At 42.0% G+C, this 18185-nt stretch overlaps 3 protein-coding genes and 1 long non-coding RNA gene across 6 annotated transcripts in view; 1 reads left to right on the forward strand and 3 right to left on the reverse strand.

Annotated features, from left to right (window-relative positions):
* The window catches only part of elmo1 (engulfment and cell motility 1 (ced-12 homolog, C. elegans)), a 43948-nt gene extending 42824 nt beyond the window's left edge, over positions 1-1124 (forward strand). For all 3 annotated transcript variants that reach the window (XM_089023421.1, XM_089023423.1, XM_089023422.1), the window contains one exon: positions 12-1124. In XM_089023421.1, coding sequence (XP_088879547.1) covers positions 12-212 — 201 coding nt within the window. In that variant the 3' untranslated portion in view covers positions 213-1124. The remainder of the gene's footprint in view (positions 1-11) is intronic.
* LOC148883139 (uncharacterized) overlaps positions 1-18185 on the reverse strand; it is a 253706-nt gene that overhangs the window by 164341 nt on the left and 71180 nt on the right. The gene's annotated exons all lie outside the window — the stretch shown is intronic.
* pex1 (peroxisomal biogenesis factor 1) lies at positions 924-14671 on the reverse strand. The gene is made up of 23 exons (XM_089023418.1): positions 14309-14671; positions 13558-13707; positions 13416-13499; positions 13218-13332; positions 11900-12507; positions 11710-11829; positions 10833-10962; positions 10615-10727; positions 10463-10542; positions 10249-10384; positions 9479-9575; positions 9244-9414; positions 9013-9167; positions 7469-7658; positions 7217-7383; positions 7022-7156; positions 6627-6691; positions 6296-6438; positions 4388-4491; positions 3990-4325; positions 2539-2709; positions 2345-2475; positions 924-2269 (listed from the first exon to the last, which is right to left on the reverse strand). Exons 1-23 carry the CDS (start codon positions 14408-14410, stop codon positions 2197-2199), a joined length of 3576 nt encoding a protein of 1191 aa, XP_088879544.1. The 5' UTR covers positions 14411-14671; the 3' UTR covers positions 924-2196.
* On the reverse strand, positions 15266-17313 carry LOC148883151 (calaxin-like). Its single transcript, XM_089023487.1, has 7 exons — positions 17082-17313; positions 16888-17008; positions 16327-16479; positions 16166-16270; positions 15939-16087; positions 15771-15875; positions 15266-15696 (listed from the first exon to the last, which is right to left on the reverse strand). The coding sequence occupies exons 2-7, from the start codon at positions 16943-16945 to the stop codon at positions 15643-15645; spliced, it is 624 nt and encodes a 207-aa protein (XP_088879613.1). The 5' UTR covers positions 16946-17008; positions 17082-17313; the 3' UTR covers positions 15266-15642.

Genomic DNA, 18185 nt, shown 5'->3' on the forward strand with positions numbered 1-18185 from the left:
CCACGTTCCAGTATTGCGTGTGGACCGACGGTCTGAACGCTCTTCTGGGCAAAGAGATGACCAGCGACTACACCAAATCCGATATGGACACGTTGCTCTCCATGGAGATGAAACTACGCCTACTGGACTTGGAGAACATCCAGATTCCTGAAGCACCGCCCCCTATTCCCAAAGAACCCAGCAACTATGACTTTGTTTACGATTGTAATTAGCTTAGCTTAGCTTTGATGTATTCACTGGATCCTCCTAACATCTCCCCTCAGCCCCCTTCTTCCTAAAAACTGGACCATTTCAAGAACTGTGATTTTTTTTTTTTTAAATCTCGCTTGTTGCTATGGAGACTACAACAACTCCCTTCAACTCAAGAAAGGTTTTTTTTTTAAATATAATTTGTCCATGTTAGTTGAAGTCCACTTATTTCCTGTTACAATGACACAAGTTTCGCCATGTTTGTGGCAGCTAAATAGTTTTTCGCTCCACCCCAAAAAAAATCCACTCAAGACTGTTAAACACCCCCCGCCCCCCACCCCACCCGACACACTTTAGTGACAAAAATCCCCGACTGACTGCTGTACACCACATTCCTAAGCAATATTGAATTTATCATTTTTGTTTATATTTCTTTATTTTATTTCTTGTGAAGCTGTTACAAAAAGATTGGATGGAAAAGGGAAGCTATTGTGTTCAAAGCTAATGTATTTTTTTTTAAATTAACAAACGGATAATGATTTATATTATATGTACATATATACAGGATATATATATATAAAGAAAATACAGTATTTCCTGAAACCCCTACACAAAGGGTGCCCAAAGTCAGGTCCTCAAGAACCCTCTGCCCCCATCCAGCATTTTTTTAAGTCGCTCTTTTCCAACACACTCCGATTGAAATGATCAGAATGGAAAATGGAGGCTTTTCAGAGTTGGCCGATGTGTTGGAAGAGGGGAGAGATTTTAAACAAGGCTGGATCCGGACTCTTTAGGACTGGATTTGAGCCCCCCCCCCCCCCAACATTCACTCCTTTCAATCTCGTTCCTATTTAAGACCGTCGTCACCTTTTGTCTTTAGGATTTTTTTTAACGCCCCACCAAACTGCTGTTTACATTAAAGTTGAAAAGGTAAATATTTTTGTTTCTCTCTCTCTCTTTTGGAAAAAAAAAAAGATCACAAAAGTTCCCATAAGTGTCAAGCATTCCAATAAATTATTATTATTTTTTTTAGATGATGGTTGCTGGAGTTTTCAGGTGTCAAAAAAAAAAAAAAAAAACTCCCCTCGCTTTTTATTAGCATTAAGATCACCCTTAACTCATTCACTGCCATTCATGAATTTATTCGGGAATTGAAAATATGACATTTGTTCCGTTTTGTTGGGTTATTTTTGTTTGGGTCCCGATAAAGCGCTTGTTAGACGTCTGGTAATGTTTCTTATTTTCCACAAGGGGGCAGCATTTCCCCTTTTTTTCCCCATGTTAGCGCTTTGTTCCAGCGTCAGCTGTTGTTAAAGCACTATATAAACCAATATGTATGTATTGCTGTTGTATTTTGTACTGCCGCCCCCATTTCAAGCTCATATAACTCCAGACCCATATAACTTAGGAATTAACTTTTTTTTACTGATGAAGAAAGAGAGTCTAAGGTTTCTTACGCTGCATTGAATGTTTATGTCGTCCTAAACCTCAATATTTTGTGGGTCCTAGAATTCGAGTGACAATGACAAAAACCCTGGCACTGGAGTGGACATATTTATGTACATCATCTGGCGGTGAATGAGTTAAAAAAAATGCTAGCACGATAAATATTCATCATTTGGAGTGCTCCCAAAATGTATTTAAATTCTTAGCAATGTTTTATAATAATAATTGTCATTTCTAAGCGCCTTTCAAAACTCTCAAGGTCACTTTACAGTCACGGGATATGTTTTTCTGTGGGTGAGCAGCGGTAGCCACACGCGCCAGCGTTCACTCAACCCGGAAGTAACTCGAATAGATAGAATGCTAGATAGCTAGCTAATAGATAACTAGCTAATAGATAGCTAAGATTGTTGACATCGATGGTGCCCAAGCACTTTTTTTTTAGAACAGGCTACTAATGTTGTAGATTAAGGTGCTTGTAAGGTGATCTTTTATCCACAATGTAGAAGAATTACAGCAATTAAAGACAAATCATAAGCAGCACTTAGCTATTTTAGCGTGTCGTCACGCTAACGTGACGCGTTGTCCTGCTTGGAATGTTTGCGTGGTGATTCTGCCGCCAGAAAAAGCCTCGTACCTGCAAAGATGTTGACACATTAATATTTTGTATACGTGCGTGTGTTTATAACGTAACAATTTGTGCACTACCCACAGAGTTGCGTATCTGCTCCAATCGTCCTTGCCAAGTGACGGCTTGGTGACGTCGAGCGCGGCGAGCATGTGGCAGTGACGTAGCAGCAAACCAGGCTGGCTGGAAGTGGATTGGATACGCACACGCTCGCCCTAAAAAAAAAAAAATTATTGTGAATGCAACCGTGGATGGAGCGTCATGGATAGTTGACTGACGTTGGCCCTGCGGTGGTTCAGTTTGATGCACGCGACCTCCTGCTGGAGGCGCCGCAGCTCCTCGTCGCCGAGGTCCTGGAAGCCGCTCCGGAGGGAAGGCATGGTGAGCGGGGGCAGCGAAAAACTGGACTCAGTTGTGGTCAGATCGTCTATGTCATGTCTGGGGATATGCTGTGGGGGCGAGAAACAAAAATTCACGTCAAATTTGGCCAAATGAAACTTGATATCTGCTGCAATTTAGTGCCACCAGACCCTGTGAAAATGTGACCTTTTTTTTCTTCAAAATTGACCCTTAAAGGACAACCGACACCATTTTTTTGCTTTCTGACATCAAAAAAACGTTTTATAGCATCTAAGATACCCAAAACACGCAAGCTGATATTTTTGGTCAAATGCAAAACACCAATAAAATGATTTAAAGTGTCCCAAAAACTACTTCAAATTGAACTCGGAAGTGGCCAGTTTCAGAAGGTCCCGCCCCCTTGTTCGTGACGTCACGCCAAGGCATCTTGTCTTGCTCGAGAATCAAAACAATAGCTTCAGATTGGGAGAAGATGCTTTCTTGTGACTCATCTAGTTATGAATATGATTCAAATCATTCTGAAAAGGAAAGCATAAATGTTTGCAATCGATTAAAGAAGTCCTTCCGTGTCATTTTGAGGCATCTGGACTCCCAGAAAATGCACAAGATGGTGCACAAGCTCCGTTGGAAATGGGCTGATTTGTCTGCTGGGAATTTGTGTCAACTAGTATCAAATAGTAGTCTTGGTGCAACACACAACGATTCACCATTGCAATATTTATGTGTTTTTCTTCTAATTTCGCCATCAACGCTAAGTTTTCAGACCAAAAAAAGTACCCCAAATGCATTGTGTGTCGCTTTCTCGGTCAGGGGCGTTCCTTCAGTGACGTCACGTACGGCATCGGAACCAACTCGAAAAACAGACTTCCTGAATATTCAGCGCGAGTCTTAAAACGTAAAATATAGCTAGACGTGGAGTAATCTTTGTAAAATACGCTCAGTAGAAGTCATTTCAAGTGATTTTACAAATTATGGACACAACTTGTCCGGAGGCGTCGGTTGTCTTTTGAGTACAAATGACAAAAACCCTGGCACTGGAGTAGACACAGTTTCCCGCATCGTTATGGCAGTGAATGAGGGAAAAACCAATTGAAATTGCCAAAATGAATCAAAACTGTCTGCTAAAGAGCAAGATAAAATATACATTTTCTTCAAATCTGGCTTTATGTACCAGGCTAAGTTTGTCCTAAGGACCTTAGAAAATGGCCACAGTCCATCTTAAAATACCTGATTTGAAGCAAAATGCCAAATGTTTTTTTTTTTTTTATGCATCTTGTGACTTGTGATTGACACGCCTACCCACATTTCATTGTCGCCAATCATTTTCAAAACTTTTCAGCGGCATGATTGAAAAGAATCTCTCACATACACTTCCTTCAGCAGATTGGGATTCAGTGCAGCTATCAAAGTAGAGCCTCCAGACATCACCGCCGTTTTCTCGAAGATCGGCGGACTCCGGACTCGTGAAGTCATCCGCCAGATCATCGGAACTGCTGCTGCTGTTCGGGAAGATCATGACGGACAGGCTCGTGTCGCACAAGCTCTCCTGGCAGTCGTTTATCGCTTCCAGTTGGGCATTATAAAGCAACGCTTTCAGATCGGCGCCCGTGAAGCCGTGGGTCTTTGTCGCCAGCTCCTCCAGGTCCACATCGGGAGACAAGGGGATGCCGGTGCTCAGGATCTTCAGGATGGTCGAGCGGTCCTCCTGCGTAGGAGGCGACAGGGTTGTTGAGACGGGCAAAGAGAGATTTCCTTTTCTTCGCATACCTCATTGGGAGGAGGGCAGTACAGCGATTTGTCCAGTCGGCCTGGACGTAGCAGCGCACGGTCAATAAGATCCGGGCGACTGGTGGCGGCGAGCACATAAACACCTGAAAGACAAAACATATTGTCACGCAAGAGACACTTGGACTCAGGTCAGAAAAATGTATCGTATTTTCCGGTGTATAAGGCGCAGCCAAAAGCTTTGATTTTCTTCAAAAGATGACACTGCGCCTTATACACAGGTGCGGCTTATACAGTAAAGTCTCGTTATATCGATATCGGATATATCGATAGTCCCGGTTATATCGATACTATTTCTATGCACGCACTGAGAAAATTACATGCAAACAGGGTCGGATATATCGATAGTCCCGGTTATATCGATATTTTTTTGGACTCCCTTGAATATCGATATAACGAGACTTTACTGTATATGGAAAAAGGTTGAAAATACACAATTCATTGGGGGTGCGCGTTATACTTGGGAAAATATCTTACTCACTCACACTCTTACATGGACGCTCTGGTAAACACACTCGCCGGTTTAACCCAGAGCTCGTTCTTACAAAAACTCATACACGCACATTTCTTGTACTTTTCACACTTCCCGACTCATTTGAAACTACCAAATAATCCCTTTGAAAACCCAACTTTCGTTTGAAGCTCTACTTTGAAATCCTAAACCCTAATTCTACTTTATAAGCTTTTATCAGAAACGTGAATCCCAATGGAGGGCCATCAAATATAGTACATCTGTAGGTCACCAAGTTGGCCGCTAGGTGTCATCGTTGTTTCTGTTCACAAGCCAATTTAAAGGACAACCGACGTCTCTGGACAAGTCGTGTCCATTATTTGTAAAATGGCTTCAAATGACTTCTACTGAGCGTATTTTAATAAGATTCCACCGCATATAGCTATATTTTACCTTTTAAGATTTGCGTTGAATATTCAGGAAGTCTTGTTTTTGAGTTGGTGACGAGTCCGTACGTGACGTCACTAAAGGACCGCGCTTGACCGTAAAAAAGACGCATTGTAGCGGTCCTTCCATCACGTCAATGTATTTTGCTGAACTTGTTTGGTCTGGGGACCTCGTGTTGCACCCAAAAGCCGGCAGAAGGCCAGAAGAAGGCGTCCAAGCGCCATTTAAGGAATTTATCAGCCTGTGGAAACGGAGGTGGCTACAGGAGGTCGCCATTTTGTGCCTCTTTTGGCACAAATAAATTATTTAATCGATTGCAAACATGTATGCTTTCCTCTTCAGAACTATTTGAATCATATTCATAACTGGATGTGTAACAAGAAAGCATATTCTCTGAATCTGAAGCCATTGTTTTGATTCGCCAGCAAGGCAATACGTCTTGGCGTGACGTCACGAACTGGGGGCGGGACTTTCTGAAAATGCCCAATTTGCAGCTCAATTTTTTGCAGATTTTGGATACTTTAAGTCATTTTTATTGGTGTTTTGCATTTGACTAAAAATATCATACTGCGTGTTTTGGGTATTTTAGATGCTATCAAACGTTTTTCTGATGTCAGTTAAAAAACAAAAAAGTGACGTCGGTTGTCCTTTAAGTTTGAAGGATGACTCGATGTCGCTGACCGGAGGTTTTTGAAAACCGCTTCAAGGGAACAAAAATGTATCCTTGTGAGGACTTCGGTATTCAAATATCTGTTTCTAACGGAACCATCACGGCGCCGAACAAAAGGTGGTGTGTGACAATTGACTTGTTCCCGCCATTTTTTTCGTATGACGTCGCCATGTTTTTTTTTTTTTTTACAATTTAAACGCGAACCACAGTTGAAAACTCGACGTTGAAATACTGCCCCATGTTTGAACCCTTATTTTATGACTCTAACCTAACTTTAAGTATATTTTCTCTCTTTCATTCTCTCACATTTGCCCACGTTCACCTTGCAGCCCTTCGACGCCATCCAGCTGAGTGAGTAACTGGTTGACGACGCGGTCAGTCACGCCGGTGCTGTCGTGACCCCGCCTTGGCGCCAATGAGTCAAACTCGTCAAAGAAGACCACGCAAGGTTTGGCAGCCTCAGCCCTGTCAGTTGTAAAAAAGCGCAAACACAATTCCAGTCAAGCGTCGTCCTCTATTGGACAACGTGCTCAACTACGGTTTCATCCATCCTAGCTAACTTGCGACGGAACCACCATTTTGCGCCCATTATCTCAGGTGCTGCTCTGACAACGCAAAATGGTGGAATGGGATGAACCACGAGCGACGGTCACCTCTGGAAGACATCTCGCACTGCCTTTTCGCTTGCCCCGATGTATTTGCTCAGAAGCTCTGGACCCTGGAACAGGCACGTATTGAGATGACAGTCACAGGAACACTCACCCACAAACGCAAAATATTACCAAATACAGTAAAGTCTCGTTATATCGATATTCTCGGGAGTCGGAAAAAATATCGATATAACCGGACTATCGATATATCCGATCCTGCGACATGTACATTTTCTCCTTGCGTTCATAGAAATAGTATCGTAATAAGCAGTACTATCGATATAACCGATATCGATATAACGAGACTTTACTGTACTTTGAAATACAATATGCTTGCATTTAATGTCTTCAATCTGCATTTTAGGAGATGGTGAAAAAGCTTTGCGGGTCACACACACTTTGATGCCGATGAAGTTCATGCCGCTGTCTTTGGCGATGGCCTGAGCCAGCAACGTCTTCCCCGTGCCCGGTGCGCCGTAGAGTAGGATTCCCGAACGATGCCGGATGGGAAGCTTGGAGAACAGGACGGGGTACTGAAACACAACACTGCCATCAGCGCCTGTCAAAGCGGAGCAGGTGTGTTGTCAGCTGACCTTAGCGGGGAGCAAGATGGTGTCCGTCAACTGCTGTCGCACCTCCGTCAACCCCCCGACAGTCTCCAGCCCTCCACCACTAGGAGTGCGGAGGTCCGCCTCCCACCGGGATGGCGGGGTGAAGTCCCAGAGAGCTTCGGCAAAGTCTTGCCGTGACAAACGCAAGCCTGCGAAACAGACAAGTTGCAATGTTGACCACACAGCATATTCGCTGGAAACGCTCCGTGACCATCCAGGCTGAAATGACATTACCACTGCTGTCGTTTTCCTGTTGGCGAGCGGCGTTGGCATGGAGTGCTCGTTCCAACAACAGCAGCAAATCTTGAGGTAAGTAGCCTTCAGTTTCCTTGGCAACGCTAGCCAGGTCCAAGCTCACAGAGTCCAGGGGTGAAGGGTCACACCTTGTTTGGATCGCGTGAAAAAGGATGTCTGCTCTCTGGGCCTTTGTAATACAATAATACATTACATTTTAAGCACCTTTCAAAGCTCTCAAGGACACTTTACAGTCACAGACAAGCATAGGTACTATAATAAATAAAATACAATCACAAATAGAATACAATAAATAAAATTTGCTGGGTGGACTTATATTAGAAAGAGACCAGGGTTCGTTATCTTTTTTCTTCCACGGGTCAGTCCGAGTACTAGTGGTAGTAAAGGACTCTGAGAGTCGCGAAGTGTAGCAGGAAAATGTCAGAAAAATAGTGTCAATGTTTTTAAGCATCTTGATAATTGTGTTTTTTTTTTGTTTAATTAATTGTTTGAAATTTCTCAAAAAAATACTTGAAAGCGTCAACAATAGCTCCTGAGAATTTTCAACAGTCAACTGAAATGTTAATTTTTCACTTAAAGGACAACCGACACCATTTTTTTTTTTCCTGACATCCGAAAAACGTTTTATAGCATCTAAAATACCCAAAAGATGCAGGCTGATATTTTTAGTCAAAGGCAAAACACCAATAAAAATGAGTTAAAGTGTCCCAAAACTACTTCAAAATGAGATGGCGAGTTTCAGAAGGTCCCGCCCCCTTGTTCGTGACATCACGCCAGGATGTCTTTGCCTTGCTTGAGAATAAAAACAATGGCTTCAGATTCGGAGAAGATGCTTTCTTGTTACTCATCCAGTTATGAATATGATTCAAATAGTTCTGAAGAGGAAAGCATAAATGTTTGACATCGATTAAAGAAGTCCTTCCGGATCATTTTGAGGCATCTGGTCTCCAATGTAGCGTACCGGAAAATGCACATGATGGCGCCCAAGCTCCGTTGGAAATGGGCTGATTTGTCTGCTGAGAATTTGTGTTAACTAGTATCAAATAGTAGTCTTGGTGCAACATACAACGATTCACCATCGCGTTATTTATGTTTTCCTTCTAATTTCGCCATCAACACGGATCAACATGAATTTTTCAGACCAAACAAAGTACCCAAAATGCATTGTGTGTCGCTTTCTCAGTCAGGGGCGTTCCCTCCGTGACGTCACGTCAGGCATCGTCATCAACTCGAAAACAAGACTTCCTGAATATTCAGTGCAAGTCTTAAAAGGTAAAATATAGCTATATGCGGTGGAACTTTTGTAAAATACGCTTTGTAGAAGTCATTTGAAGTGATTTTACAAATTATGGACACAACTTGTCCGGAGGTGTCGGTTATCCTTTAAGTGGAGGTTGTGTCAAAAACGTTTTACCCAATTGGAGGTGAAACTCTGATTGGAATATCGGATCTAAAAATATATATAATTTTTGTCCAAATATTGGTATCTAACCCTAACTTGGTGCCAACGCGATGCTTTCAACCTGGTTGGGTGGTCGTATGTCCGCAAAGGCCTGGAAGAAGTGCGTTCCTTGTACGTGCGTGAGCGTCTCATGTAACGAACGTTTGCTCTCACTGGTCACCATCAAACACATCAGAACGTCCTCATCCATCGCATCTTTCACAAGGTCCATCAAGCCTACGACGACACAAAACCATGACAGATCACATTTGACGATAACGATTGTAATAATCATGTAACGCTTTGAAAATACTTTGGGCGACGTGCAGGTGCAGCAACGCCTCTGGGCCGTGCTCATTCTCGGACGAGGAGGACGCCCGGGTCACGTGATCCAAGTCGTCCAGTAGGACCACGGAAGGTTGCTTCCATTCTGCCTGGGTGAAAACGTCCTGCAGGATTTGGCGAATTGTCTCTGTCCTTTTGCCTGGGAAAATAATTCTTGAAATTAATATTACAGAAAACGAGATGACTTGTCAATGGCGGACCACCTTGTAACTTTTTACACTCCACCACTTCCACGTGAGTGTCCAGCTCGTCTGCGGCCTTCCTGCAGAGGGCGCGAGACAGCGTGCTCTTTCCGCTACCCTACCAAAAAAAAAAAAACCCCACAATGACCACTTTATTAGGAACATAAAATAATCTGTTATATCCTTATCAAAATGAAAGTTCCCCAAATAATGTTTTTTTTTAATTCCTCATTTAACTCATTCGCTGCCATTCCCGAATGTATTCTGGAATTGATAAGTGTGACATGGAGGGCCATTCCCAAATTTGTTTGGGTTTTGTTTTTTCTTGCGGGGGGTGCCGATAAAGCACTGGTAAGACCTCTGGCAATGTTTTTCCCTTCCACGAGGGGGCAACATTTGCCTTTTGTCCATGTTAGCGCTCTGTTACACGTTCAGCTGTTGTTAAAACGCTATGTAAATCAATATTGTATTATATTTTGTACAGCCGCCCCCCATTTCAAGTTCAGATAACCCATTTAGTTTAGGAATTAACTTTTTTTCTGATGAAAGAATAGAGTCTAAGGTTTCTTACGCTTAATTGAATGTTTATGTAGTCCTAAAACTCAATATTTTGTGGGTCCTGCAATTTGAGTGAAAATGACAAAAACCCTGGCACTGGAGTGGACACATTTTTGCACATTGTCTGGCAGTGAATGAGTTAAAACACTGAATGGCAGACAATTTTGAGCAGGTGACCAAAACTGAAGCCGACACGCAACAGGAAGTCAACATGTCGCATGCCGTCATCTCACTTGAGCGCCGGTGATGAGCAGCGCTCCGCTTTTAAGTCCTCTTCCGATGACTCCCAGAATCTCTCTGGCCAACGGAGTCGCTAGAAGACTGTAGGAGATGAATTCGTAACTTTTTCTGCTCAGCTCTTCCACACCCCTTAAAAACAAAACACGTCAACAAATACGTTTGAAATGCAAGTGTGCTAAAAAAACGATTAACACTTTGTTGACTTACCCGAGAGAATCGAGAGAAGGAAGATCTGGTTTTGGTGGGTCCACTTCGGCACCTGGTATGGACGCAGGATCTTGGACGACCTGAATGTGGGACGCACCATGTGAGTTGATGATAGAATTAATTGATTTTTTTTTTTTTGGGGGGGGATAAACCTGTATGTGTTTCATCTGTAAAACAGAAGGTGACAGCAGAAATAGCTGATCTAGTGGATCGCGCTCAGGTTCTGGTTCTGGTCTCAGCACCGTCACAGCAAACTCTAACTTATCTGCAATGAAAAGACCCACATTGCTCAGGTAACCTTGGAACTGAAATGAGCTACTTTATATTTTTTTTAAGGGGGGGGGGGGTTCAGGGGAGAGGTTGGACTGACCGTCAGTGGCGTGTAGGAGGACGGAGCCGGTTCGTGGCGTCAAGCAGGCCAAAGGTTGGTGAGACTGAGTGTGCAGCCAGCCAAGGAAGGCCGTCTGGATCGCCTCCTCTTCGGCCACGTCGTTCTCCGTCTGAGGAGGAAGACGTTTTGGAGACTCCTACTTATCATAAGGTTCGTAGTTTTAATCATAAAAATAGTACTGGTTGCAGAATAAAAACAAATAAAGACATAAAAAATGAATAAATTGATGAATGGATGGATAGAATGAATGGATAGATAATTGGATAGAATAAATGGATGGATAGATAGAATAAATTGATTGAAGGATGGATAGAATAAATTTATGGATGGAATAAATGGATGTATAGATGACTAGAATAAATGGATGGATAGAATAAATGGATGTGTAGATGGCTAGAATGAATGGATAGATAATTGGATAGATGGATGGAATATATAATATATATATTATACAGTAAAGTCTCGTTATATCGATATTCAAGGGAGTCCGAAAAAATATCGATATAACCGGGACTATCGATATATCCGACCCTGTTTGCATGTAATTTTCTCCGTGCGTGCATAGAAATAGTATCGATATAACCGGGACTATCGATATATCCGATATCGATATAACGAGACTTTACTGTATATATATATATAATATATATTATAATATATAATATTATATATTGTTATAATACCTTATAAGATATTTATTTTGGGGCTAAAAAAATAATAATAAAGTAAAGCAAAAATTGTAATATTTTTATATATTAATCCTTTTTACTTGACTCTTGGTGGACAAAAAAACTAATCCTAAGTATAAAGACTGACGTGAATTGTCACCCATAAACTTGTCTCCTTTGAGACTCACCAATGGTTTTACAGGCTGGAGTCGAATGGCGGACGCCACTTTCACACTTGATTGCACCGGCTTTATTCTCACCACAGAATGTGGCGGGATGTCGAGCCGAACAGCCAAGATCGGAGGAATCTGGTGCAAAAATCCATAATTTAAATACAAGGTAACAAAAAGCGCTATATATCATTTCTATCCGCCTCACCCAAACTTGACCACAATGGATGTTTCCCTCCTCGTGTCTTATTTTCATATCAGTCCCGTGGCACACCAAGCGCACCACCGTGGCCTCCTGACCTTGAACCTCTTCGCCTCCATCTCCCGCCGCATCCTTATTTTTCTTTTTCTTCTCCATCCTGGCTCTCTCCGTGGGCGAAGGCACTTTGGTCAGCAGCCCGTACGTCACCTCTGGCTGAGCGTCGGCGATGTCCAAATATGACGTGTGTCCCAACGGGAAAGCGTGAAGCACGCCGGGCGCTACGCAGCTGGCGGCGGCCAGAGACGGAGGAGGTACACCGCATACTCTATAGAGGGCGTCGGCGAGCAGCTTGGGGACCTCCGGGACTGATGGGATTTCCTTAAGTGGGTCATGTGTGCCTTTTGTCATGTAGCTAAACAGACTTTTCAGGTCCGCTATGCCCCCCCACTGCTGGCTCGGAGGGGAAATGGTTTGAGGGGAGGTTGCAGGTGCGACCGGTGAGTCAAAACTGGAGTGGGGATGCCCCTCGAGGTGGCTGGCATGCTTCTTGGGAGTCACAACGAGCTCCGTGAAGGGCTCCAGGCGACCGTAAGGCACCGTAGGTGACAAGGATGCTACGGGTAGGCAGGGGGATGGAAACGGCATGATTAATTAAAGGACAACCGACGTCTCCGGACAAGTTGTGTCCATAATTTGTAAAATGGCTTCAAATGACTTCTACTGAGCGTATTTTACAAAGATTCCACCGCATATAGCTATATTTTACGTTTTAAAACTTGCGCTGAATATTCCGGAAGTCTTGTTTTTGAGTTGGTGACAAGTCCTCACCCTACGTCACTGAAGGAATGCCCCTGACCGAAAAAAGGACACATTGTAGCAGTCCTTCCATCACGTCAATGCATTTTGCTGTACTTTGTTTGGTCTGAAAACTTCGTGTAGCACCAAAAAGACGCAGAAGAGGGCGACAAAGCTCCGTGTAAGGAATTAATCAGCCTGTGGAAACGGGCTGATTAATTCCTTACACGGAGCTTTGTCACCATTTTCTGCCTCTTTTTGGTGCTACATTTCCCGCCCTTAGATACCTCAAAATGGCACTGAATAAATTATTTAATCGATTGTAAACGTATGCTTTCCTCTTCAGAACTATTTGAATCATATAACTGGATGAGTAACAAGAAAGCATATTCTCAGAATCTTACTGTAACACCTGATATTTTTTCAAACATTCAAAACATGAATTTCAATTTAGTAATATGAATTCCATATTCCAATTGTTCTTTTTTGGTAAACGAGGCAAAGAAAGTCATCCAAAATATTTTGTTACCAATGTGAATGTAGATCACTGTGTGGCTGTCCACCCACACGGGGAAAACAGCATCTGGGAACACCACCCGGATCTGATCCAAAATCTTCTCCTCGAGCGCGCCGCTATGCAGCTCCTGAAAGTATAAGGACAACATGAAATAATGTTTTTATTTGTCTGTTTTTTGGGGGTGTTCTCTTCAGTGACGCGAGAACATACCAAAATATCCCAGTCGTCAGCTGAGAGCGGCTCCACAAACACTCGATGCACCGACGACACTTGCTGACATGCCGTCAAGAACCCCTGAAGAAGACAACAAACTCATTATCCTGCAGTGCTCGATAACAAGGCTGACTTTTACCTCCTCTCTGTCCTGCAGGCCCAGCCTCTCTGCCAGGTGCCTACACAGCTCCACGCATTGGCCGTCTGAGTCGGAGGAGCTACGGCTCGGAGTCCAGCTGAGGAACACCGGTTGGCTCTCATGACAACTGGACAACTCCAAGGCCTGGTTCTAAGACAAAAGACGTAATGCTGGAGGACAGGAAACAGTAAGCGGTGTATATAAAATGTAGCAGTACCGCCGATGAAGTCTTGATATGTCCATTAAGCAGTTTTGCATAATATTCCAAAAAAAAGTTCTTATCCCGTGACTGTAAAGTGTCCTCGAGTTTTGAAAGGCGCTTAGTAATTACATGTACTATATTATTATAATGGCGTGACGTCCAATTCGTATTGTATCATTTTTTCTAAACACAGCAGTTCCTCATAAAAACTGATTGATTCAGATCATTTTATTTGACAACTAGTGTTAATACCGTGTCATTGAACTGTTATAGAACATTATTTTAATCTGACCGGGAGAAATTTGGCTCAAATCGAAGGTAAATGTCTTCACTTGGATTAATGATTATACCAAATGACATTTGTGTTTATTTTTGGGGGACGAATACATAACACATATTTATCTCAAATTATTTTTTTGCAAATGCAGTATTACAAAACTCCGTTCTATGTCAAATCACAACCGTATTTCGGTCACGGTTGAATGTGTGACCAAAGTCGAAGTTAACTTGGGGTAAGTAGCCACTGGGGCTAAATGTAGCTTATCTTACCTCCTTGAGCGATAGCTGGGAAATTAACTTGGCGGGCAGATGGAGGAAGCAGTTTTTAGCGTTGTTCAACACAATCGTCACGGGTTGAATGCCGCTGAACATGTTTCACGCTTAAAATGTGCATGACATGTAAGCCATAACACATGCGTTACATGTGATAGTGACCAAATACCATCGTTGGTCACGTCACAAAAGAGGCGGGGAAAGGGAAGTACAAATTCAACATTGAATGAGTTGAATATGTAAATAAAACAAATAATTAAATAAATCCACGAATAAATAAAACAAATACGATTAACTGGGAAAAAAGGACGCAAATAGACTTATAATACGGAAACAAGATGCGCAAAGAGTACTTCCCTTTGCCCGCCTATTTTTGTGGCGTGTGTAAACACGTGGTCTATATTCAGCCAATTCAAACGCTCCTCAGACACCGGAAAAGGAACAACATCCGGAAATGACGTAAGCACTAAATGGCCGTCGGTAACCATCACTTCTCACTTCTTGAGTGACACCGGAGTAAAATGTGCCGTGTTAACACTGTTTTCTCACGGCGTTTATTATTTTTGACTACGATGAAATGCGTTCGTTTCCATGTCTTTGATGCTGTAAATTACAAAATTGCTGAAACTTGATCCGTTGTCCCGCAACACTTTTGCTGTTTGTTTTTTAATGGGCTTGACAAATGTTCTGTTAAAAAGCCACAATCTCAAGAACAATTCAAACCGAATTGTTAATATACGCCGACTTTTTCCAAATTAGATTAAATGTTTGCCGATTTAAAATGAAAATTGTGCACTTTCACCTTCAATTATTCAATTTTCTGCAATCTGGTTAATTTGAAAGGCAGGGTCATAAACGTCACGCCATTTTGATTTTATAGAAATTGAATACAGTAGTTAAATTTACGTTTTAAAAATCGTAACAATGAGAATATCGGCGTTTTTACCCATTGAAGGTAGTCAAACACTCCCATCTACAGGCAACAAAATGCTTTTGCGGTCTTCAGTTTTGTCAAGTTAATTTCCCAGAACCGGTGACTTGCCTTTCAAAATAAGACACTTCTCAAGATCTCTACATCATGACTACATCTGACTACAGTTCAACTCTAGTAAAGTTATATTCATTAACGTTAAAAAAGTAAAATATGCATAACAGTAGAAAATACATTTTTTTCTTGAAGAAAATCAATGATGAAGTTGTGTGATTCACTCCAGCCAAAACCACATGAGGATATTTATTTAAAAAGAACAAAAAAAAAATACTTGTATCAACACATTAGAAACAAACAGCTATTGATGTGTGTTTAAAAACATAGTTCAAAGCATTTTACTTCATCTGTAGTCGAATTTATTATTGAATACGCGTTGCTCAAACGTCTCAATCCTCTGTAAAAACAGGTGTAATAATCATCAATGATTCAAAATCATGTTAACATGTCTACTTATTAATTTGCTGTTACCGTGGCATTGGGGAGGCAAGTCCCAAAAGCCTCGAGCACGATGTTCAACTCTTTCACCGACTTTTTGTAGTCCTCGAAAGACAGTTTGTCATCATTGTCGTGGTCCTGTCAATGAAAATATTTGTATGCTATCTTTAATGAAGTGGCGTGGCATGCCCAACGTCTCACCATCCTCTTGAGCGTGATCTCCACTAGGTCTTTGATGCTGTCATAAGGGTCCTCCTCACCGTGCAGTCGCAGGCAGTTCCTCACCATGAGAAGAATCTCCTCCCTGGCGATGTACTCATCTCCACTCAAGTCGTACACATTAAAACAATCTGGAGGTTGAAGGGAAGAAAGGCAGATTAGCTGGTGAAATCGAAGAGTATTTTTTTACATTTTTGTCCATTTTTTACATCTAATTTTTTCATCCAAGGTGCCGCGGAGGAACACGCAGAGGCCTTCCACCCACTCTTTGGCGCTGACAAAGTTGTCATTGTCCTTGTCGAATGTCCTGAAAACTGGAATAGATCATGTCACACACGTATCAAAAAAAAAAAAGGTTCATAGGTGATACCTCTTTCCATGATAGTGTTGTTGGTGAGGCCGAACTCGTTTGTCAGTATGTTTCTGAACTTCCTTTCATCCAAGCTGCTCTTCCCGGTGCTCGTCGTTTGTCCAAGGATGGCGTAGAACTCTCGAATAAGGCATTCGACCTCCGTTTGATTGACTGGCAAGACAAGAAAGGTGTGCGCCAAGGTTATTATAGATTTTTATAGTATATGGCGCAGGGTAGTAAACTATGGACGGTGTGCTGCAAATGGCCCTAGAACATACTTTGTGGACACCATGTATGTTTGTTTATTTTAAAGGACAACCGACACCATTTTTTTGTTTCCTAACTGACATCAGAAAAAACGTTTTATACATCCTGAATATTCAGCGCGAGTGTTAAAAGGTAAAATATAGCTATATGCGGTGGAATCTTTGTAAAATACGCTCAGTAGAAGTCATTTGAAGTGATTTTACAAATTATGGACACAACTTGTCCGGAGACGTCGGTTGTCCTTTAATTGATTCATAACAATTGCAATATTAGCCTAATTCACAACATGATCCTGTCAACAAAGCAACTCACAGCGGTCCACTTGTTTCGAGATGATCTTGGCAAGGTTTTGGATTAGCCTCTTGGACATGTTTGTCCCCTACTTTGGGCCTCAAAAGGGACGACCTGGGGCCGGAAGTTGAGGTGGAGTCACCTTAGTAAGGATCATAAGTTAGTACAATCGCATAAACGTATAATATTATTTTCTATGGAATTTCTCGGTTTACCTGGCTGGCTAACGTCATCGTTGACTAGCTTACTAGCGTGGTAGCATGTCCGTCCACCGGGCAACGGAGAGCCCTCGTTGCCGGGGTGGAGAGGGGGGGGATGTTGGGGACAGTTCCATGGAGTGAAAATAAAAATGGCCCATATTTTCAACGTGTCTTTTATTGACAATAGCCAACCGAGTTGCACTCCCCGTGGTTTAGAAGGCAAGAGTTTTACTGAAGAGCGGCAGCGTCGAAGCATCGTCCTCTACTATAGGGCTTTTGTGACGTCATCACACGTCTATTACGTTGCGGTTGTTTAACTGTCTTTTTTAAAATGCTGCTGCAATTAAGTTTTAAATGTATTTTTTTCATATGTTGGTGTAATTAAGTTTAAGCCTCTGGGGGGGATGTTTTGTGATACAGCCACCTTGCTTTCACTTCAAGTGGGAAGTGGCTTCCTGGATTTTATGCGCATGCGCACGACGGACAGTCGCTGGTAAATAAACTATGGAAATTCGTTTATTTTCCGATAAATTGCGACATATAGTCCAAAGTATCTTAAATCTTCAACAATCAAAACAGTGCTTCCTTGAGGTATAATTAATTCCGATCACTTTTTCCAATTAGAATGGATACAATGTTATGTTTTAAAGCATGAAAATGATGGAGGAGCTTCACAAATTTATGTCGCAGATAAATCTTCCCATATGGCCCCATCCAGTGTACTGCCACCCTCTTTGTGTTTTATACAGTATAAAGACTGAAATCCAAGAACGTTTTCCCTAATTTGTTATATATGTTTCCGAATGTAATATCCAATGATCGAAAGAGACATGGTCACATGATATAAATGTCTATACTTTACTCATTTTAATCAACCCATCCATTTTGTATCACAGTTGTCCGATTACAAACCGGAAATTGGTGATTTTTGAATGTGTAAACAAGGAAACCCATTTAATTCTACCCATGAAATTTGAGTCCAGATTCAAACTCTGAACCACTGATCTGCTTCATTACAGTCTTCCAAGATGAAATGAAAACACAATTGCATATTTATAATATAATGTACACAATATCTGAGATAATTTGTGTTTTCCGTCCATTTAATCATGAGTCAAA

Source organism: Hippocampus bargibanti, linkage group LG20 (assembly GCF_051943395.1).
Source record: "Hippocampus bargibanti isolate YZ-2025 linkage group LG20, ASM5194339v1, whole genome shotgun sequence".
Taxonomy (NCBI): domain Eukaryota; kingdom Metazoa; phylum Chordata; class Actinopteri; order Syngnathiformes; family Syngnathidae; genus Hippocampus; species Hippocampus bargibanti.